At 52.7% G+C, this 23,051-nt stretch overlaps 1 protein-coding gene across 3 annotated transcripts in view; it reads left to right on the top strand.

Annotated features, from left to right (window-relative positions):
• Positions 1–1,802: 1,802 nt before the first annotated feature.
• Kiaa1614 (KIAA1614 ortholog) overlaps positions 1,803–23,051 on the top strand; it is a 32,691-nt gene continuing 11,442 nt past the window's right edge. The window contains exons 1-5 of one of the 3 annotated variants that reach the window (XM_029479348.1): positions 1,803–1,887; positions 4,901–5,802; positions 6,452–6,515; positions 14,510–14,653; positions 20,643–22,174. In XM_029479348.1, the coding sequence (XP_029335208.1) occupies positions 4,950–5,802; positions 6,452–6,515; positions 14,510–14,653; positions 20,643–22,174 (2,593 nt within the window). In that variant the 5' untranslated portion in view covers positions 1,803–1,887; positions 4,901–4,949. Of the gene's footprint in view, positions 1,888–2,274; positions 3,046–3,194; positions 3,368–4,900; positions 5,803–6,451; positions 6,516–14,509; positions 14,654–20,642; positions 22,175–23,051 lie in introns of those variants that run through there. The other 2 variants (XM_029479341.1, XM_021164911.2) reach the window with 2 other exon arrangements.

Raw genomic sequence — 23,051 nt, 5'->3', positions numbered from 1 at the left:
TGGCCGGGAGGAAGCCAAAGTCTCTTGTACCCCAAATTTCCACACCACCAAGGTGGAGGCACACTATTCCCTTCTGTCAAGATTTAAGAGAGCCTATGAAGGGCCTTAGTTTTGTAGGTCCCCATAAGGTGCAGCAAGTATACCGCTGCCTGTGGAAGACAGGAAGGAGACTAGCTTGTGTTCAGGATTCACCTTGGGCATCAGAAATGAGGTAAGACAGCTAGGACCACCTGACAGCACATTTGGGGTATTATAAAGAGCAGCCAGTGCTCCTAACCGCTGAGCCATCTCTCCTGCCCCCGATGAGAGGTTTTATCATCTGGGGTTTGGTCTCACATTTGCAAGGTTGGTCATGACTTTCCCTCTTTCTGAGGATGAGCTGAACTTGTGTCCTTCCTATTTTTGTTTTGTGTGTTTGAGACAGTGTTTCCCTTTATAGCCTTGGCTGTCCCCGAACTCACAGAAATCTGCCTACCTCTGCCTCCCAAATGCTGGGATGAAAGGTGTGAACAACCACCAGCTGGCTGCCTCTTACGTACTGTGATCAAGTGTGAACACATTACCATACCCAGCTTATTTGGTGCTAGGGATCAAACCCAAACCCAGTGCTTCATGCTTGCTACGAGAACACGCTGCCAACTGAGCTACACCCCAACCTGATTTGAGGAGTTTGGATCATTTCTTTTTAACAGGGTCTCACTGTGTAACACTGGCTGGCTTGGCTCATCATGTAGACCAGGCTGCCCAGAACTAACATCTTAAAAGATCCACCTGCCTCGGCCTTCCAAGTGCTTGAATTAAAAGGCATGAGTCACCACCTGACTTGAAGGTTTTATTTATGTGTATATATGCCATGTGTGTGAAGGTACCCCAAGTCAGAAGGGGGCATCAGACTCCCTGAAGCTGGAGTAAGAAGCCCAGCCGACTCACTCCAACACACACATACACACACACACACACACACACACACACACACACGTACACACACAAACACACACAAACACACACACATACACACACACACACATGAATGCTGGGAACCCAACTCCAGTCCCCTGCAAGAGCAGCAGCAGGTGCTCTTCAAAGCTGAGGCATCTTTCTAACCCCTCGATCTGAATTTTCAAAAACGAAATATTTCATGTTCTGCTGCAGACGCCGAATATCGTGTCGGTCGGGGGTTCTCGAAGACCTGCCAATTACCAGCTTTGTTCCAATTGGTCACCTCATTTGTACAAAGGGACAATAGTTCTGAATCGCGAGGTTGCAGCAAGAGGCAGCCACTCTAGGGACTGAGTTGTCAGTGTATAGTGATCGATCAGCACTAAACCAGAGCAGAAAGAGCCTTGTGGAGGAACTTACTCTGCGAACATGGCAGGAAGACGCTTCAGACCCTGCTCCACAGAGCCGTGTGCCTTGGACCTGCTCACTTATACAGGGTTTGCCCAGGATAAACCCCTTGGTTCCTAAAATGGTCCTGGGCCAATCTACTGTCAGTTTCCCAGGGTGCCGCTCAGACCAGATTGCCTGCCTCGGTGTTCCCTCCCCCATCCAGCTCCCTTAAAGGGAGATAGACATCCTTTCTATTTCCACGGGACTCAGTTTGAACCCAGGGTCTCTTGCACGATAGGTCAATTCTCTACACCCAGCCCTACATCCTCAGCCCATTTCTCCCCTTTTCATTTTGAGAACATGTCTCACTAAATTGCCTAGGCTGGCCTCGAACTTGCAGCAGAATCCTCCTGCTTTAATCTCTGAACAACTGAGACTACAGGACTACACCCGCACAAGGGGTAGAACTGCTGTATCCCTCCTGTGCTCTCCTAGGACCTTAGCTTTGTGCATCCTTTCCAGCAGCTACACCGGCCATCTAGCAGCACAAAAGATTAAGTAAGTGAAACTTGTTGGCCAAAGAAAGAGAGAGAGCACTTTCTCTTTTCAGAGACGTTTGAAATGTCCTGGTTCTTCTTACTGTTCCTTTGGGGGTAGGGGAATAGTCAAAATGGGTTTGGACATTGGAGAGACTTAGTCACCTCCTGGTTAGAAAGAGGAAGCTCCATGGATTTGGGCACAATTGCCAGCCCTTTGGTGGCTCCTTCACTGAGGCCTGTACCCAGGTCTGTTCGGGAATCCTCCACTGCCCCAGAAGCGGTTCCTTCCCAAACAGCTGGCAATGTAGGCCCGGCTCTTGGTGGCCCAATGAGCAGTCAACGCCAGCTTACCCCAAGTCAAAGAACGGCCGCCAATGATCTTGACCTAAGAGGGCGCGGCGCCCAAGGGTGATGGGGCGGCCCTGCGGAGAAGCCCACCGACCCATCCCTAACCGTTCTCCACACAAAGTCCAGTCTTCAGCTTCTCGCTCCAGCGGAGCCGGGTGGAGTCGGCTGAAGCGTGTCGCCTTTTGCGCTCCGGCTGCGCCCCCGAGTCACCCGGGCGCCCCTCCGCTTTCGCGCCCGCGTCCCCGGGGAGGGATCTGGTCGGCGCCCGGGACGCGGCCCTGTGGCAGCCTGTGAGCCCCAAATTCAGGGCGCATCCTCCGGCCGTCTAGGCGGCCCTGGCTCCGGGAGTGGAGCGGAGCGAGGCGGCTCTGGGCTCCCGGCGTGCGCCCGGGTCGAGCGGCCACGACCCTGGGAGGCCGCGGGAGGCTGGGGGTGGGGACAGGCCGAGGTCGCGGCTCCTCCAGCCCCTTCCGCCGCCCCTCCTCTCGCCTTCCTCGCCCTCTCTTCCCAGGCCGGCCCGCGAGGCCGCCGGCTGGGCCTTTCACCTTCAAGCAAAGCTATGAAGTAGCGGTCGCTACGGCTCCAGGCGCCCAGCGGGGCCAGGGGCGCCGCGCACTCCCGCCAGCCGGGCCTCGCCTCGCGGGACCCGGGGCGGGACACGCTCCGGGGACGAGGCCTGCGGGCCACACTCCCGTCCGCCCGCCCGAATTCAGGGCGAGTCCGGCCCGGGACTCTGCAGCGGCCCCGGACGGGGAGAGTGGGGCAGGGCCTCGCCTCTCCGAGGGATGGAGGGGATGGAGGCGGCGGCCAAGCCCGCGCGCTGCTCTCAGTGAGTATGGAGAGGACCCGGGCGGGGTGGCGGGACACACCCGGGGACACCCGACCTCCGGCCGCCGCAGAGCTGGAAGGGTCCTGGAGGCTCGCCCTTCCCGTCCATTTTCATTCCAGGTTTTTTCTGAGTTAGAGCATCGGTACTAGGAGTTACGACATCTTCCAGGAAGGTCGTCCGGAGGCCTTCAGGGAGACTGTCTCATTCCTTAAGGTCTGCGGACAAGTCTAGAGCGCAGCTCCAGGGTTGACCCATCAATTTTTCTGAAAGCTCACATTACAGCCTGGGCAGAAGCCCAGAAGGATTGGATCTCAGAGAAGAGGTAGCTGAGCCACAAAGAGAAACCTAGTACATTTTCGATCAGTGATTCTCAATCTTAATGCTGCGACCCTTTAGTACAATTTAAGTTTATCATGTGGTGATCTCCAACCATAAAATTATTTTCGTTGCTACTTAATGACCGTAATTTTGCTACTGTTACGAATCATAATGTGAATATCTGATATGCAGTATATCTGATATGCGACCCCGTGATGCCAAGAACCGCTGTCCAGATGATCGAGTAGAGAAAGTGACTTCTACTACCCCTAAACTTCACTGCTGTGAAATTTTGTGTTATATATGGTATTTTGCTTCATAAAATATGTATATTCTGAAAAACATGTTAATTTAATAATTATAATGAATTACTTTAAGAGACTTACCTTTAAGAACATCTTATGGTGGATCCCTATTGTGAGAAGGGAATAATTAACCTCTAATATATTCTCTATGCCCAAATTCTTACACACTGAGTTTACTTCATATGAGACACAGGTAGACTAGGGTGACTTCTGAGTGTTCTAAGTAATCACTAAGACACAGTAGCTTATACAGGGAGTAAAACAGTTGTCACTTCATTCTCTGTAAAGCTATTGGCATCAGCCAGGCCATCAAGGGGCCGTATAATTCTAATGAGTCTTGGGACCTCTGCGGACTCAGGTCTTACCTGAGAACAAGGGGTGCAGTTAAAGGCTCACTGTTCTTGAAGAGTCCTGGCTTGGAATGGAAAGGTTCTGGTTACAAACTTGGCTCCCCCAGGGCATCTACGTGATGTAATTTCTCTATGCCTCAGTTCTCCATCTGTTAAAAATAATATTTTTATTTATATATTATATAATAAATAAATATCTTTATTTATATAAAATAACATTCTATCACAGACATAATATAAATATATTATTTTAGAGAATGTTGAAATGTTTGAAAAGCCTTTGCTTGACATAGAGCAGATAGCTTATAGTTTGTGACTGTCACTGTTACTTCTTTCGAGTACAGTTTGACTCTAGTCTAACACTTTTTCACTAGGGTTGGCATGAAGCTGGCAGGCAGCCGCACCTTCTATTACAGGGACAGGTCCTTCATCCACAAGGAAGAGTACTGACCATTAGCCAACACTGCCATTCTCCTCTGGGGCCTCCTTTAGCCCAGGGTTGGGGAATTACATTGCTTTTCACCATGGTTCACATTTTGCATTGGATTGTTTGAGGCCTTGTTTTGCTCACCCTAAAAATAGGAATAGAAAAACTGGCATTATTTCCTTCCGCGGGGTTTACTGCCCATGCTCCAGTAACCACCCTCCCCAGTCCCCTCCCTGCCCTCAAAAGAGCATGCCAGGAGAAAATAAGCTCGCTGGTAACCTGTTTGTTCTGTCCTGTGACTTGTCCTTTTCAATGTGTGCCCACGTTATATAGAGGACACCAGCTCTTCTTGAGGTATGCCACTTGAGAAGGAGTCCATATCAGGGCATTGTGGAGATCAAGCAGGTTACTGGGGTGTCCAGGGTCAGGGGCTGAGCTTCTCTTTTTTCCTGCAGAGCATCCAGGCCAGGGAGCACAACAAGCCCTACGCAAGTGACTCCAACCATGGCCAGAGATGGCGCTGAGCAGCCAGACAGTGGACCTCTCCTGAGACCTTCACCCTGCCCCCAGGAAGACCGAGCATCTAAACTGATGCCCCCCAAGCCTCCCAGGACATGGGGGCTGCAGCTCCAAGGTCCTTCTGTGCTGGAGTCCAAGGTGAAGGCCTTGAAGGAGAAAATGACAGCAGGAAAACAGGGGACAGATTCCCATCCCACTTCCTATGAGCGTCCATCCCCTACAAAATCCAAATGCCACCAAGTCAAGACTGGAGTAGCCTGGAGCCTACCAGATGCCCTGGTGGTCCCCCATGCTCAGAACCTTAATGATGGACATCTGGCCAGACATGTTAATGAGAAGAAACCTGCCAGGAACAGTGGATCCAAGCCATCTACCCCTGAGAGCTGGAATGAACAAAGCCCATGGTCTCCAAAAGCAGTGTGGATACTGGCTGATCATGAGGAGGACCCAGTAGCAGGGTCTGGCTCTTTACAAGAAAGTCCCAACAATCGGGTTTCTGCAGTTCAGCCTCAGGGGCCTGGTCCCTGTAAAACCACCCCCTTGAGCAGCCAGAAGAAGAGAAGACAATACCCACTTGGAGACAGTATAGTCACAAAGGAAGATCTGGACAGCACAACCCTAACCTCCAAGGAGGATTTGACTCCTAGAACAGACCAGCCAGAGACATTCTGGAGAGCTCAGGGCCTGGAGGCTCTGGGCTCTGTGGCAAATGCTTTGTCCCTGTCTGACCGGGTAGAGAGGAACCGCCTCCTGTTGCAGGAGATACTGAAGGTTTCCAGACAGAGTCCTCCCAAAGCAGGGAGCCCAGACTGGACATCCTGGAACAGGGATGCATCAGGTGAGCCTTACTTTACTGCCTGATTTGGAGCAAATAGGACATTGGGGGTATGGGGGTGGAAAGATGGCACAATAATGTCACCCACCCAATCACTTTCAGGCTGGGATGTAAGGTCCTTTATAATGCTTATGCAGCCCTAACTGCCTCCAACCCTGTGGCCCTCCAGATCAGTGGGAGGCTATTCTTTGTGCTTAGGGACAGAGGCTATGAGACTCTTCACTGAGCCTTGAGGCTCTTTGCAGAGTAGCCTCTTGTACTCCCTCTAATGATGCTGCCCCGTGCCATCCCCAGTGTGTGAAGTGGACTAGCAGACAGGAGCACATCCCCAAAGAGCCTGAGCGTCCTGCTGCCCGTTGGATGCTGTCTGTGGTGAGCAGCGCTCAGACTCTGGAAGACATCCTTTCTGGAGTTTCATTACCTGAGGGCATGTGTGGACCCTCTTAACCAATCCAAGTTCCCTCACAGTCTGACAGCCTGTGCCTCCACTTCTCAGACCAGAGCTTTCTAAGCCCATCACACTGCAGATTAGATTTTTCCTGTGTGGATCTGGGGGATGTAGGCATTCGGCCCACAGAGGGGGTAGAGCATCTCCTCTGTGCTCACCAGTTGGTGGCTCTGCCCTGATCTCTGCTTCTGCTCTGGGCCCTAGAGCGACCAGCGGGAGCCGTGGACTGGGACTCGGGCACCCCCCAGCAGGACTCAGGTCAGAGCAGGTAAGGGCTCTTCCTTACCACCATCCCTGCATTTTCTATACAGCAGAGCAGTAGGAAACCTTGATAAGGCCAGAAGAGACAGAGGCAAGCCTTCACCAGGAGACAGTGGCCACTGCCAACCATCATTCTCGAGGCCCTGTAGAAGGTACCAGCTGCTGGCTGCCTGTCACCTGGGCCAAGCCACTGGGTGGCAGAGGTCTGCAGCAAACCTTCCAATTACCTGCTCAGTGTCCTGGAGGCCATTTTCCCTGCCTAAGCTTCTACCTCTCCTACCATAGGGGTACTGTGAAGCTAATGGGCTTGGGTGTGAAACTCCTCCGGGAAGGTACAGGAACCCAGCACTTTAACTCCACCTGTTCTTTTCCTAATCAGAGGCGTGTGCAGGGCTCAGGGCCAAGGATTTGCCTTCCAGCCTCTCAGCGGGACCCACAGACTGTTTTCTAGCCCCTTCACTTCTGTTCTGAGTGTGGTGGGCGAGGTGAGCAGTGTCCTGAGTCTGGACGAGTGGGATCTGAGGTGTGGTGGGGGCCACATGGGGGCTCACTCAGAGGCTGGCCTTTGCCTTTGGCAGCCTTAAGCCTTGGCTGGGATGTTGGCCCATGAGGCTGAGAGAGGCCTTGGGTCTGGGAGTGGCGCCCTTTTCCACAGCTGCGCATGACATCAGTCTGGGAAGAGTCTCCTGATGCCTGCCCACAGTAGTCTGCTTTGTCCCTTCTCCCTGTGTATCTCACTAAGATTGACCCGCCCTTCCCAAAGCACGGGTAAGACCTCTGTAACAGAACACATCTTACAATGACTCAAAATGACGTATAAACTGCAGAAACGCCATTTTTGCAGTAGAGGAGGCTGGGAATCCAAGAGCGAGAAGACAGAAGATCCAGTGTCTGGTGAGGGCCTGCTTCTTCATAGATGGCACATTCTTACTGTGTCCTCACAGCGTAGAAAGGGACAAAAACATTTCCTGGTGTCCTTTTATCAGGGTGGCAGTTTATCCCCATGTTCTGATCCCATCCCACTGGGGGTTAGAGTTCACCATACAAGATTTGGGAAACAGCCTGCTTTAGCAAAACGAGGGTGCCCAGAATCAGGGTTGTGCTCAGCTTGGAAAGATGGATGCCTGGTTTGTCTCTTCTTCTGCCTTCCTGGCTGCTGTCTTCAGCTTCTGACCGCATCCTCATCTGATCCCGCCTCTGTGGTGCTCAGTGGTATTCTGTTCCTTCTGTGCTCTCTCTACCTGCAGCCCCCTGAGAGAGCCTTGCAATGGCTCCTGGGTGCTGTGGAGACAGGCCCCCCCACTCCCCGCAGCTGCCTCACTCTCCCGGCCTCAGCCCCCAGCCCACTTCAGTGCCTTCACAGGGAAGCACAGCTGCTGGGGTTTTGCTCAGAGTTCTTGTAGAAAGAAGGCAAGCCACTGGCCTGCTCTGAGATAATGAGCAACAAAACCTGGTTCTCTTAAAGGAGCCGCTCAACCGGGGATAGGGAGAGACTCCCACCCATGCCTGTGAGGATATTCAGTTTAACCTGACAGGCCATCTGTAGCCTTGGGTTCTACGTCAGAATTCAAGCATGAGGGTCCGGTGTGACAGCATATGATACAAGTGGGAGGCTGCCGCAATGGGGCGCATGTGTCATGGCTGCCTGGGCACACAGTGAAACCATGGCTTGGGAGGCTGGGGCAATAGGGGCATATGTGCCATGGCTGCCTGGGGTACTCAGTGAAACCTTGTCTGGAAAAGAAACAGACAGACAGATCTCAGATGTGGCATGTGTACATGAATATTGTATGATTCACAGATGTATTTGTGTGTGTGTATGTATATATGATGAATCAGTGTATGTGTCTGAGGGGAGATATAGAGAAGGAAGGACCAATAGACTTGTTTTAAGATTATGTTCAAAGAATAATAAAGTGTCCCCCTAGAGTGCCTGGCATATAGAGCCATAGGCATGAAGGTCAAGTCCTTGCTAGGTAGACACTTAGGGCCAGGGAACACAACTGGTTCAAGGAAAACTCCAGCCCTGTTGTGATGTGTAGATACAATGCAGGGCTGCCCTCTGAGTGAGATGGACTTACGGATGCTACAGCTACAGAGCCCATGTTGCCCAGAGTCATGGCTTCCCTTGGCTCATGCCCTAGGAGTGCCACTGAGCACTTGGGTCCTGGGCTGAGAGCCTGTGCTAAGGGGTGGAGGACCCAAGACAGAGGAGTGCTCTGCGCTTGTAGCTGATGGTCTCAGTGGCCGCCCGTCAGTACCTGCCACGCCTCATTCTTTGAGTACTGCAAACTCTCTCAGGGCTTGAAGACCAAAAGGTTCTGTTTCCTGTTCAGTCAGATTTAGAATCTGGATAACTCACGTTACAACCACAGAGCCGTGACAGCCAGGCTAACCCACTGTTCTGTAAGGTGACCAGGCAAGTTCACGTTGATCACAGAGCCCAGTGCTTGAGTCTGCTGTGTCTGGCCCAGCCTGTTACAAGGTAGCCTTGAGGTGAGCCACCTAAAGACTCAGGACCTCAGATCCTGCAGGAGACCTTTGTCCCCTACCCCAAGGGTTGTTCTCTAGCACGCATTGGCTAAGACACTAGTGGCCTGTTGGAAGAGCAGGCTGGCACCTGCCATTTCCAGCCCCTGGCTGTGTGCCAGGTGCTGTGTAAGTGCTGTTTGTACATCTCACTTTGTGGACAGGTCGCAGCCATTGTTCTTGACAGAGAGCACTCTAGGGGAGGCCAAGTCTTGGAGTCAGGACTTGCACTCGGGTACCAGGCTTATGCTCCGACTGCTATGGGACACTGCCTTGAGCTACCCTTTTCATACCTCCACAGGTCATCCCTTGGATAAGCAACCCCTTGGGCTGGGGATCTGGGACCTTCTATGTCCTGCAGATCGATCTGTTCTCTGCTGTGGGAAGTGAGAGACGCATGAGTCAGCTTGTGTGTCTGTGCTTTCATATGGAATCACCCGCTTTGCTCTCATGGCTCTGCCCGCCGGCCCTGCCAGCCCCACCGGCCCCCACTGCCACCAATGCCATTACAGGTGTCTTTCTCCTTGAGTTCCGGGAGGCAGGAGCTGTGCCATTTTAGAACAAGTGCTCATAGCGTGTCTGGTTAAGGCAGGCAGGAAAGAGCTGACTGAGGGCCTCTCCGACCGCTGGAGCCTGTGAGGGCTTGCAAGGGTCTGGATGGAAACAGAAGGAACATTCCAGATGGGTGAGGGAGGCTGCAGCAATGCTTCTTCTGAGGTGGGGTGTGTGGTGATCCGTGGAGGGGAGCTGCCCAGGGAGAGTCTGGAACTGAGATCTCATTTGGATGCAGAGGCATTCAACAGTCTCCTTCCTGTTCCGGCTGCCTCCTCCTACACAAAAGGATGATCTTATCTGCTGGAAACTTGACTGGTGTGAGTCCTGTGGGCCAAGCAGCTTCGAGGAGCCCAGGAAGAGGCCATCTTGAGCCAGCCACTGGCCATTTTTTGTATCTTTTGAGCCCAGAGTGACAGGGATTTGGTTCCCTAGCCTAGAGGATGAGTCATTGGGCATTTTGGGGTCACAGAGGTCAATGAGGAGTGCCCAGGGCAAGATGTCACTGGAGAGGTTGTACCCCATGTTGCTGGTTTATCCCCCCTCCCACCATTGCCCTTATCCTGTACTGTGCAGATACAGAGACAAAGGAAGCTCTGCACTTGCAGTCCCAAGATGCTCAAAGGAAAAAGGACAAAACAGCCAAGCCGTGCATCAAGCCTCTAAATGCTTTAAATGCTTCACCGTTTCCGTGGCGTCCAGGATTCTGCTCCCTGGGTTGATCCCACACAAAGCCAGTGCTTTGGAAGGTTCAGGTGCTTTGTCCCTTGCTGCGCTTGTCACCACACCCACAGCCACTCCACACACTGAATCCTTTCGTGGCTCAGCCCTGAGCTGGGAGGAGTTCACTGAAGTTAATATCTTCAAGGTGGGAGGGAGCTAAGCTGACCTCCAGAAAAGTCCCTTCTGGGAATGTCTCAGACATCTGCCACACCAGCTGTCTGTGTGCCCCGTACCGAACCCATGCCATGCTGACCTGGCCATGTTCTGGGCCTCAGTGGGGAATGTGTTATCATTCTTTGGGAACATGGACAGAGCTGGTCTGCCCTCTCTGTGGAGAGAAGGGCATTGGCCTTCCTCTGCTCCCCATCAGCAGCCTCCTGTCCCCTGTGCAGTGGAAGTCACCTTTTCCACAGAGCTCATCAGAGGCTTTTGAAAGTCTGGAACAAACCCTGTAGGCCCTCTCAAGCTGCACACTGACGTCACTTCTAAACATGCCTTCTCTTTGCCAGCAGCAGTGTAGCCTCGTTGGCAGGTGACCTTACCCCCCCCTCCCACCATTGCCCTTACCCTGCACCATGTAGATACAGAGACAAAGAAAGCTGTGCACTTGCAGTCCCGAAGTAAGAGGGAGAGAGAAGGGGTGGAGGTAACACTAGGACTAATAATAGGTGCAACGGTAGTCCTAGTCCGGGCTAACGTTAGTGGAATCTTACTGTGTTTGGAGGGACAGTGTCTCTTAACAGCTGAGCTCTATTAGCCTATGAGGAAACTGAGACTCAGCCCCGAAGGCACTCACTGGGTGATACTTCTGGGAAGGGATGGTCCAGGGGTGGGGACTCCTTGAAGCCCACTGTAACCCACTTCTTTAGGTTTCATTCTGTGGGTGTCCTATGGACTCAAGAAGGGTGCACCTTCACAAACCCTCGCCCTACAGCCAGTTCAGACCCACTCTCCCTCCTCCCTCCCTCCCTCCCTCCCTCCCTCCCTCAGACAGAAATAGTAATGATCTCTGTCCTGGCAAAGCTTTAATATACACAAACAGAACACCAAGCAAAGGCTTTAGACCCCTCTGCCTGCTGCATACTCTCCCTTCCCTGGCTGCATCCTGGAGATTGCTAGGTCTGTCTCCAGTCCTTATTCCTTGATTTGTGCTCCTGAGATGAAGGGGTTAACTCCAGACTTGCTGGAGTTTATCATTGTAATCCAGGATTATGATGGCTGCAGAGAAGCTTCTCTCTGCCTCTCTCTCTCTCTCTCTCTCTCTCTCTCTCTCTCTCTCTCTCTCTCTCTCTTTCTCTCTCTCTCTCTCTCCACCCCCTTGGTTTCCCGGGATGTGAGAGAGATAGGGTTCTCCTAACCTGCCTCACTGGAGGGGTGCTAAAGTCACTGCTAAACTTGTCCCTACTCCAAAAACTTGGCCTAGAGCACAGTGCAGAGGTCACAGGCTTCCTTTGTCCTCAGGATGAAGGCAGGGTCAGAGGCAAGGGCCTGGACACCCCCCGTGGACCTCTAGCTTCTCCCCAGTAAGTAGTTCTTTGGGTGGCCATTCCACAAGAGCCAGTCCTGTGGTCCAAACGGCCCCTAGGTGGGAGCCCCAGGACCCCCACCCCACCATAGCCTGCCGGGCCAAAGGCCCAGACTCACAGGGTAGCAGTGTGAGCCCTCTCTCTCCTAAAAGCTCATGCTTACAGGTGGGAAACTGCTACCCTGGAGGAAAAGTATGTGGCTGCCTTATTCCTACACCCCTCCCCAGTGGCTACCAAAACCAGGCTTTAGGATGCTGATAAATGCTGCTTGCTTGTAGGTGGTATTACCTGTGCCTGCCTTTGCACTGCCTGGCTTTGCCAGGACATTTCCAAAGGAATTGGAAAAACTGGATTGTGGGTTTTAGTTCGTGCTAAGAAAGGTTGGCTCTAGGGCTCTGGTGCCCCTCTCTCTCTTTAGTCCAGGGTCAGATTAGGGCCTTCCTTCCTCAGTTGGGAGAGTTCAAAGCTATCTTTATGGAGTGGTGGGCAACCTCTGGTATGGTGTTAGGCGGTGGGTGATAGCAGGAACAGATCTGGCATCCCACAGTGCTGTGCCGGCTTGCTACACACACACACACACACACACACACACACAAACAGAGAGAGAGAGAGAGAGAGAGAGAGAGAGAGAGAGAGAACCACCTCCAGGGTGCATCTTGATGTGTCCTTGCTTTGCTGACCTTGGCTGCAGTCTGTGAAGGTGGCTGCCATTCCCCCCACCCCAGCCTCCCCCCCACCCCCCCTGCTTGGCAAGCTGCTGCATAGATGCCTCCAGGCAGCCAGAAAACCTGCCTTTCTAATCAGTGGAGAAACTAGCTTTGTCTGCCAGACTAAAGCAGGGCGGTTGATGGAGGGGGGAGGGATGTGGACAGCTGTTCCAAAAAGGAAAGAGTGAAGCTAGGAATGGCTCAGAAACCTGGGGGCAAGGTTGATCTTGGCGGCAGCAGCAACATCTGGCCAGTTGCCGAGAGGCCCTCCTGCCTGCCCACCAGGCCTTGTGACAAATGCCCTCCGACAGTCGCAGAAGCCCAGCTGTCACCGGAAGAGACTGTGAGCTTGTCCGCTGGAAGCCAGAGGCCCACCGCTGCAGGGGCACCTCTGTGCGTGGTAACCTCATTATCTCTGCTGTTGGAACCGGAGCCCTCGGGAGCACAGCTGCTCTCAGCTGTGGTTTGGGGAGCCGCCTGCTCTGGAAGCCATGTCAGGGGAGCCTTTCCTGCCAATGGAGGCCTCGTGGGGCAGCGGGCCTGGAGAAGTATGTTTGCATCACTGTGGTGAAGCTTTCCTTTCGAAGCCCTGCCAGAGCTCAGGGCACAGATGGTGCTTTTATGCTAGCAGCCTTTCCCCTCTGGCCCAAAGCAGCGTTCAAACACATGACAAGAAGAAAACAGAAACCATCATCTGCACAGAGCCAGTTCAAGGATATCCCAAGAAGCCCTTGTCCTGGAGGCCTGTGACCACTCCTGTCCTGAGAGTCCCTAGCACCTTCCTGGGATCAGGGTGTGGCATGAGGAGGGATTTGGGGGTACGCCAGGTGCGAGATGTAAGTTCTCTTTCTGGGGAGTCTCCCTATGAGCAGAGTCAGGCATATGTGACAGTGTGGATGCTGGAGTTACATCAAAGCCTGTTTGACCTCAGCCATAGACATCCTTGCCCATCCTGGCACTCACAGAGGAAGAGGATGTGGAACGGGCTTGGGAGCGATGGGGTTGACTGTTGTCTGCATCGCTGCACAGCTCTCTATTGATGTTCGACCTTGAGCAATTCCTCTCCAACCCAGACACCCTCATCTGTCAAGCGCAGGGAACATTGCCCTCGTCCAACCTGGCTGTGAAGAGCAAACTCTGCAGAGAAAGCCATCTTGTCATGGGGAAGTGTGGGCTGTCCTTACTTCCATAAACCAGGTGTCACTGTCCGGGATACAGGTTTGGAAAGAGGTGCCTGATATTTCTACAGCTGTGGACTGACCAGGGAGCCAATGCATCTAGTTAGTAGTTCGGCACCAGAGGACCCTTATTATGATGAAAGTCAAGCCATATGCTGGCTTGGTTTGAGTCCAGTTTAATTTCTCTCCACCCTGACTCTATGAGCCCTGAATTGACTCTGGATTGAGACTATGACAAGAAAACACCAGGATTTATAAGACGTTATCCCCCAAAGGACCAGACTGTAACGGGCAGTGACTTGGCCCTGTGTCTGAGATGGGAGCAGGGGACAGCGCTGTGTGGGCTCTAGTGGGTGCCTGTGTAGGTGCTTCGAGACAGAAGGAGACAGGGAGGCCATGCGTGGGAAGACCATCTGTCTGGGCACAGACCCAGATGCATCACCTCGGGACCTTCTCTTTCCTTCTTCCTCAAAGCTCCTGCTTCTGCCCAGGGAGGAAAAACAGAATAGTTAGACTCCCATGCTGGTTTTCCAGCCCCTGAGCAGATGTCCAAGGTTAAGTTTTCTCCTGTCTGAGCTCAGGGTGTTTCCCAGGCCTCAGGGTGTGTGGGGGTGGGGTGAGAAGACAGTGGGGGAGGAGGGAGCCTTGTGTATGAGTTAGAAGGGAAAGGCTGAATGTAGAAGGCTTTCCCTGGCAGAGCTGGAGCCTGATACCATTAAAGCCTTCTAAGCTGTGTTGTTTGCTTTTAATCCCCCACTGTCCATCCTGGCCTGTGCTCCCCTGCAGGACCTTTGTTCCCAAGCTGGAGCCTATGCTGAGTGCCAGGCATGAGGAAGCCAAGAATCTGCTTCAGCGTGCTCGCATGAAGGCCAAGACCCAACCGCTCAGAGCCAGCCATGATATTGTGCCCACCATTGCTCAGGGCTGCCGGTGAGTGGGGCGTAGGCTGGCCTGGGAGGGCTCGTGGCAGGGAAGCATCAGTAGTATAAATAGCTGAAATATGGCCAAAATGCCTCTGTTCTTCAGTGTGTGTGTGTGTGTGTGTGTGTGTGTGCACGCATGTGCCCGTGCTCGTGCATGCACAATTTTCTGCGTTGAGCATTTGCTGTGGTCATTTAGTCAGCACAGCATTACCCAGAAGAGTGCCATATGTTGAGATATAAAGATAAATAAAATACGTGATCTGTGCTCTCTGGAGCATAGAGATCGCAGTCTCCTGGGAGAGAGACAGTCACACACCTAATCAGTTCTGTGGGTTATAGTGGAGGCGAGGACAGCATGTGTGCAGAGCTGGCAATGTGTCACTCCACCTGGAAGGGACAGGTGAGGCTCTCAAGAGGAGGTGGCTCCCCAGATGGGGCTTACGGGAGCTATAAATGTTCACTGGACAGATTCAGGGAGGGAGCTGTGAGAAGGAGCACTGTCACTCCAGATCCCAGTCAGTTTGGAAGAGAGACATCTATGAGGTGAAGAAAGCATGACGGCTAGAGAGCTTCATAGAGCCGGCCAGGGAGGAACTCCAGACCTACTGAACAGCTCCTAAGCTCCTGCACTGGTGGACCACTGAGATGGATAAACAGGTGGTCAAACAGATAGGTAACTAGATAGCGTAACTACCTTTCTGCAGTGCCCTTCTGGCTGTGTGCAGTGAAATCTGACAGATGAGAAAGACTGTGACTGTGGTCCTCATGGAAGGTTCCAGAAAACAGGCATGGTGATTTCCCAGAGATGCCTACAAACCAGACCCAAGCTGGCTCACCAGGCAGCAGACAAGCGCTACCCATGTTGAAATCTGGCCCCGCTGGTGGCTAGTGTGTGCCTTGGGGGGGGGGGGGTCTCTGGATTATTAGTGACCATCTTCTGGGGTATGCAGCTATATGAGCTGATGCACTGGGTATACTAAGTGCTGTGGGCACATGGATTGCCAGCTCCAGGTCCCCAGCACCTGATTCGAGCTTTGAGAGCAGGAGAAGAGGAGGCATTCAGGACAGAGACCAGAGTTCTGACTTGTATCAGAGAGCTCCTGGGTCCCTAGCCAAAGGGTGATGCCCGGGTTCTGGGTCAGGCTTTAGAGGAGAGAGATTCATTGAACCGCTGGATACGGGATCAATAGAGCTGAGGCCAGAACAGGTTCTGTGGTGAATTCACCCTGCTGGAGCTGCAAGGGTAAGCACATCTAGATGAGTGAAGAGACTAACGAGAAGAGGCTCGGGGTTCTTGGACTAGCACAGCAGTCTGTGACTGCCCAAGCCACATGCCTGTCCCCAGTGTTGTTCTTTTTTATGGTACACCTTAAGGAGCTACACTCGTGGCATTCCTCCCCACACAAATGCAGCCACTACTCATGCTCTGAGCTGTCAGGCCATGTCATGCCACATGGTACCAGGCCCAAGCAGGCCCACCTCTGCAAATGGCAAGGCTTGTGGCTTCACAGGTATGGAGGGCATATTGGATCTGCTTGTCTTCTTCATCACTGTGAGGTAATGAGGACTCTTAGTAAAACCGAGTCATGTGCTCTTTGATGGGGGATGCTGGACTGGCTCACTAAAGGCTCGGGACATTCACAGAACCACTGCCACGACTCCTCACTGTGACCCTTAAGAGAGGGGCACAAGAGACCTCAAATCCTAGTAAATGCACCTTTCAGGTTATTCTTTTTTTTTTTTCTAACTATAGAGGGCTCACTGGAATGGCGACTTCTTTGAGGTATCCTTCTTGCTTTCCATATATCCAGAGAGATGTCTTAGCTGCCAAGGCCCTCCTGCCCAGTTTTCTATGGAATTACACTGGAGTGATGGAGAGGTGTGGCACGCATAGGCAAGACTCTGCAGAGCAGACGTCAGTGTGTTTTGTCCTCTTGAACCCTTCCTTCTCTAGCGCATTCCAGCTCGTCTTAACACCCCAGTAGCTGGTGTGAGGTAATCTCCATCTTTCTTGGCCATAAAAACGCTATAAAAATGCAAGGTGACCTACTTCAGCAGCTGCTGTGTCCAGAAAAGAATTACTATGACTTGGCAGCGCTGGTGAATCCTCAGAGGGTAGAACTGAAAAATCTGCACCAGATGGCTCGCTGCAGCTGCTCCGAAAGGTTACGCTCCATCAGCTCACCCTGGAGGGCAGGCAGAGCTAACTCGGTGGTGATGCCGCGCAGGCCCCAGGCCTCAGCTAGAAGCAGGAGGTCCTGCCCCAGCCCCTCCTCATCACTCCTTCCAAAGAACAGCTTGGCAAAAGATGAGGGAGGAGGGGCAGGCCGGGCAATCTGCAGAAGGCTCTCATTAGCCTAGGTCTACCCAGAGGCAGCCGGGAGAGCCTGGATCCTGGCCTGTCCCAGGAGGGAGGGCTGGAAACAGATGTGGTGTCCAGAAGCCAATTCAAATAGAAATCGAGCAGCTCCTGGAAGTGTAAGCTGTCACCACTTGGGGAAAAGGCAGACTCAGATCAGTATTCTTAATCCTGAGAAAGTATCCTGTGTGACCAGAGGCTGTGTGGCTGCAGAGCCTGCAAACAGCAAATCAACTGTGTGTCTAGGACAGCCCTGTCATGTTGCTGTGGGAAGGGATGCTCTTCCCAAAGGCCACTTCAGCAGAGGCTGAGCTCAGCTAGAATCCAGTTCTCCAGGGGCTTCACCTTGAGAGGCAAAGCAGCCCTGGACTTTGCTTTTGGCTTCACTGCCTCAAGTGCATGTCTCCCGAGGCCTCTCCCTGGTGTTGTGTGCCTGTGTCTGTGGGGCTGCCTGGGGCCTGGGAGTCTGAGTAATTGCACTGGAGACTTTCATGATTAGATCTTTATTTTATTCTCATTATGATGATGAAGTAGGGTTTGTGGGATTTTGTTTTGTACTTGAGACAGGAACTCACTGTGTGGTCCTAGCTGGCCTGGAACTCACTTTGGAGACAAGGGTGGTCTTGAATTCACAGACATTTACATCTGTCTCTGCCTCCCAAGTGCTGGAATCAAAGGTGTACATCACCCTGTCCATCACTGTCTTGTTTCTGAGATGGAAATCTCACTCTGTAGCCTAGACTTTTTTCAACTCAGAATCCTCCTGCCTCAGCCTCTTGAATGCTAAGATTGGAGATATGTATCGCCACACTCAGCTTTTGTTTTTCCTTTCAAAATAAAAATAATATTTCTCTCTTTGAAATGAATTCTGAAGTGGCTCAGTTCAGCATCTGTGTATAAACAGGCTACAGCTGGGGCTCACAGAACACAGACTATTACTGTATTGCCCTGACAACAGATTTTTTTCTTTACTAGAACTTACAGCCCACTTCCCTCTAGCAAAGCAGGGCATTGTCCCTGGCTCCCAGGAGGTGGAAGGGGTGGTCTAAGTCGGATGCAGAATCTCCAGTGAGCCATGCTTGTGTTGTATAGACCTGGCTGCCCAGCCTGTCCCACTTCTGTGTTCTGCCTGATGAGATGGATGTGTTTGCAGTTGTTCAGTATTTCCTTCCAACACTGACATCTGACTCTGGGACAGACATAGATGGGTGGTGCAGGTCTTCAGAGCAGGGACACACCAAAAAGGGGTATTTATTCTGAGTTCTCCAGAGAAGCACAACCATCGGGGTGTGCCTGTATATAAAGAGGCTCACTTTAAGAGTTGGCTTTCAGACTTGTAGAATTCTGGAAAATCCCAAGCCTGCAGGACAGGCCAAGCAGTTCAAAGTCAGCTTGCAGGCAGAATCCCTTATTTCTCCAGGGAGGTCAGAGGTCAGCCTTGGCTTTCCAACCTCAGGCCTTCAACTGCTAGATGGATGAGGCCTACCACGTGACAGAGTTATTCTGCTTTTCTCAGAATCGGTCAGGTTAAATGTTAATTTTGTCAACAACAACAAAAAAGTCCTCTGCAGTAACATCCAGAATATGTTTGAGCAAGTATCTAGGTGCCGGGGCCTACTAAGTGGATATTGTGTTACCAGCCATTGGAGATGGTGCCTGTAGTCGTCGCAATCTGAGAACTTCTCAGAGATCTCCACCCAGGCTCAGCCACGCTCCAGACGTACTGTGTAGAAAAGGGTTTTAGGATCAGCCTTTGTGAAGCAAAGGGGAGCTTATTAAACAAGGAGGACACATGCTCAAAGTGACAGGTTCGAGTGTGGCACATATTTAAATGTCCCATCAGGCACGTGACTTGTGGCCTTTGACATTACAAAGGATGGAGCCAGAGCTGGAAGCAGTGAGGGCCTTAATTGTTTACCCCAGATGCTGTCACTATGCCCTGCTGGTGGGTGTTGTGATGTCAGCTGTACTCCATGAGGGACCAAGTCAGGAGGGAAACAGGATAAGGGGCCACCACATGGGGATAGTGACATAAGTCAGTCCCAAAGACTTAGTCCGTGGGTCAGTCAGTGGGGAAAACTCCAACAGGAAAAGGAAGAAGTGTGGGCCGTGGGTCTGTTACCTGGCTGTTGGGGTCCTGAGATGGCATTTGTGTGCAGCTGAGCAGGATCTGGCCACCAGCTAGCGTTTTCCAGAGCTAAAGCTAAAATGGATATGAAGATTCCCCAGCACAGCAGTGTGCATCCGAAGGCAGCGTGGGTGTGTGAGGTAGGGACTAGGGCAGGAGCTCTGCTGTTGTCTTAGGAGAGGCACCAGGGTCTGCCCAGGTGCGGTCCATCCCAGCAAGGCCTGAGGGATCCTGTGTGGGATCCTCAGGTCAGGGATGCTCCAAGTCCCAGACTTCCAGGCCCACAGAATACCCATGGAGACTTCCCTCAGAGGCTTTACAGGACTTCAAACTGCTTCTCAGTGGTCACAGGGGGCTGGTTCTAGGAGCCCCCTTGGATATCAGAACCCACGAATGGTTAAGCTGTTAACATAAAAGAGTGTAGCTTTTACACCCTGATTAGCCACATCCTCCTGTGCATCCCTAGATTACTCTCAGCCTTTAATGTGACAGAAGTGCTTTGCAGTGGTAGCTGCTTTGTAGTGCTTAGGGGCTATCTTCTATTTTGTACTGTTGAGTGGTTCTCAACCTGTGCGCCACAACCCTCTTGGGATTGAATGACCTTTTCACAAGGGTCACATATCAAATATCCTGCATATCAGATGTTTACATTACTAGTGATAACAGTAGCAAAACTATAGTTATGAAGTAGCAATAAAATAATTTTGTGGTTGGGGGTCACCACGCCATGAGGAACCGTACTAAAGGGTGGCAGCATTAGGAAGGTTGAGAGCCACTGCTTTTAAGGGAAGACAAAGAAAATAAAGTCCCTACCTATGTGTTCTGTACGGACACACAGATGCAGAGTTTTCTTTTCAAATGTTTTCATTATGTGATTGGTTGAATCTCCAGATGGAGAGCTCCTCACACAGGACTGACTGAACACGTTTCTGCAATCTGTCACTGTCCAGTCAGACCACTTCCTCAACCTGCACGTGCGCACGCGCGCGCGCGCGCACACACACACACACACACGTATACACACGTGCATACACATGCACACATACACACATGCACACATACACACACATGTATACACATGCACACACGTATGTATGCACATACATCATGCACACACACATACACACATGTATACACACATGCACATACAGAGTGCACATAAGGTCTGCCATCTTTCTTCTGCATAGTCCCTGGCTTAGTAGCTTTTCTTGTTAACTCATGCTGAGCCCAGCAGCAGAGAGTGAGTTAAAAATAAAGAAGGCTGTATCAGTTTTGTTGAGCAGCTGTGTACTTGGATGTTTTGAGATGTGCTCATCCTGCAGGGCTTGGGGCTTGTCACGTGTCTTCCCAGGAGCCTGACTGGGGGTAACCTTGTGGATTGTTGGTACTGTCAGGCACCATGGGAGAATGTGCCCCAGAGTGGCGAGGCCTGGGCCAGAGCACATCCAGAGCACACTGGTCATCCTCTCCACCTCCCTGCATGTGACTTTTCTCCTGTCTCTTCAATAGATATGGCCAGAGAAGCCCAGCCCCAGAATTGAGGACCACCTCTGCCTACAGAGAGAACCTCCAGAATGGGAACTTGAATGACCCCTCCAGCATAGAGTCCAGCAATGGGCAGTGGCCCAAGCAAGAAATGCCTCTGTCTCATGTCCGTTTTGAAGATGAGTCTGCCCACGAGGCTGAATTCCGGTACCTGGACCGGCTTCAGCAGCGCCAGCGTCAAGTGTTAAGCACAGTGCTCCATGCTGTGGACCAAGGACCTCTACGCTCCAAACCCGACCTAACCAACTACGTTAACCGCAATGTGGGGAGCAGCTCATTTCATAGGGCCGTGGGCTGCCTGGACCAGAGTAACTTCCCTGTACCACCACCTCCTTGGGACAATGAGAGGAAGTGTCCAGCCTGTGGCAGCTGTCTGGAGGAGCGTTGCCCTGCTGAGGAGAGGGCAGCCTCTGACCTGAGGGTCCTCCAGAGTCTCCAGGCTGCCTGTGAGGCAGAGGCAGTACTGCTGGGGCCCTGTAATCCCCATGGTCTGAGCTCCCCATTCCCAGGACTCCATACAGAATGGATCCGGGAAACACACATCACAGACACTGTTGCCACACACCCTGAGGAAGAGGAGGACTCTGCCCTGGACAGCACCCACAGTTCAGACAGCTGGAAAGATGGTACTGATGCCAGGACCTCTCAGTCCAGCAGGGCAGGCGAGCAAATCCGAGTCAGCAGCCCCCAGCAGCGGTGGCATGGTTCTAGGCCCCAGGGAGGTCCCAGGTGGTCCAGAAAGGCTGAGGCGGAGCTGCCCTGTGGCCTTCAGGCCTGGTCTCACCTGCCCCAGCTTGATGATGGGGTTGTAGAAGGGGAGGTGAGAGAAGCCAGTGGACACATACCTCAGGGGACTCTGTTTCCAGAGGAAGATGCTGTGCCTAAACCTGCCTTGGAACCTAAGAGGCCTTGGTCCCAGGGGCAGCTTGGACCTCGGTCAGGAAGTCACTGTGCCCACCCCGAGGACTGCAGATCTCCATGCAGGACAGTTTATGCTGTGCCGTTTTCCAAGACATGCGGGTCCTCAGGATCAGGCCAAGCAGACCAAGTTCCTGAAAGCCATGAGTCTCTGGAAACTCTCTGCACTCCTCCCCTCCCACGGAGCCACGGAGCCTCTGCACCCCTCCCAGCCTCACAGCCAACGTTGCCCCTCCCCAAGGAAGTGCCAACCCCTCCTTCTTTGAGGAAATCCCTCTGCCCTATGCCTCCAAGGAAGTCAGTCCAGATGGGGCATCACTGGCAGGAACACCAGGCAGAGCATATGGGTAGCCCCCTGCCTGTGTCCCCTCCAAGAACTCTGGTTCTCACACGACCCCAACCCCAACCCTGTAGCCCCCAAGCCAAGCATCCACTGTTGGACCTGTTCAACAACAACTCCAGCAGCAGCATCCCTCTAGGGCTGCAGGGGCCCTCAGAAGTGGCTGTCCACAGGAATAGATCTGAAAAGGACCAGTGCTGTCAGGAGCCTGTGCTGCCTCTGGAGAGCAATGGAGATGGTAAGGACTGCTGTCATTTGCTCTCCGTCCTAATCACCTTAGGATAAGGCCCTTAACCCCCCCCCTCCCCCCAGCCCCCAGCACCTTGTGGATCCCTCAGAGCAGCAGCAGGCCTGCAGGATGTAGGGGAGCACCAGCTGGGTGCAGGACTTAGCAAGAGCATGGAGCAAGTTAGCCAGTGTTCTGTGCTTGGGGGATGGGGAGCAGGGGCTTGGACCTCGGTGGGGATGGAGCCAGATGGGAACTCTGGGGTGTGTAGGGGAAGCTTCAGTCCACAGCTGCTGGGGCCAGGCTTTGTGGGCACTTGACTCTTATAAACTATGAGGAATCTACTGTTGTTTAGAAGAGTGACTACTGACAGTCACCCGCCTCTTCCACCTTCTCTCTTCTGTGCTTTGCACTGCCTCGTTCACTGTTGGTCATGCACCCTGTACAAGCTTGGACCTGTCCTGCACACTGTGGGAAATCACTCAAGCAGGTTCCCTGCCCTTAAGGCTCTCTGTGGTCACACGTGTCTGTGGGGTGCAGTGACCAGCAGGGGGAGCGCTACAGCAAGCTGCCGCTCTGATCCCTCCATGGCCCTGGTTGCCCAACCTGCTGGCAGATTCTAATGGGCAAGGCTGCCAAAGCTCTTTGCCCTAGGGAGGAGGAGTCTCGCTGTGGGCAGATTCTGTGTTGCAGACCCCGGCTCTGATTCCCCACTGCTGTGATCCCAGCGGACAGCAGTGAAGTTGCTGCGGCAAAGCCTCTCTCCCCTAGTTGTTCTGCCTCCACCCATCTCCCGCCCTCCACACCGAGCTGAGCCATGCCTCCCTCTCCTGTGTGGGCTCCAGGCTGGTGTGAACCTAGCCACTTCCTGCAGACCTTCTGAGATGCA

Source organism: Mus caroli, chromosome 1, assembly GCF_900094665.2.
Source record: "Mus caroli chromosome 1, CAROLI_EIJ_v1.1, whole genome shotgun sequence".
NCBI lineage: Eukaryota > Metazoa > Chordata > Mammalia > Rodentia > Muridae > Mus > Mus caroli.
The sequence above is the reverse complement of the archived record's forward strand: the minus strand, read 5'-3'. Positions and strand labels throughout refer to the sequence as shown.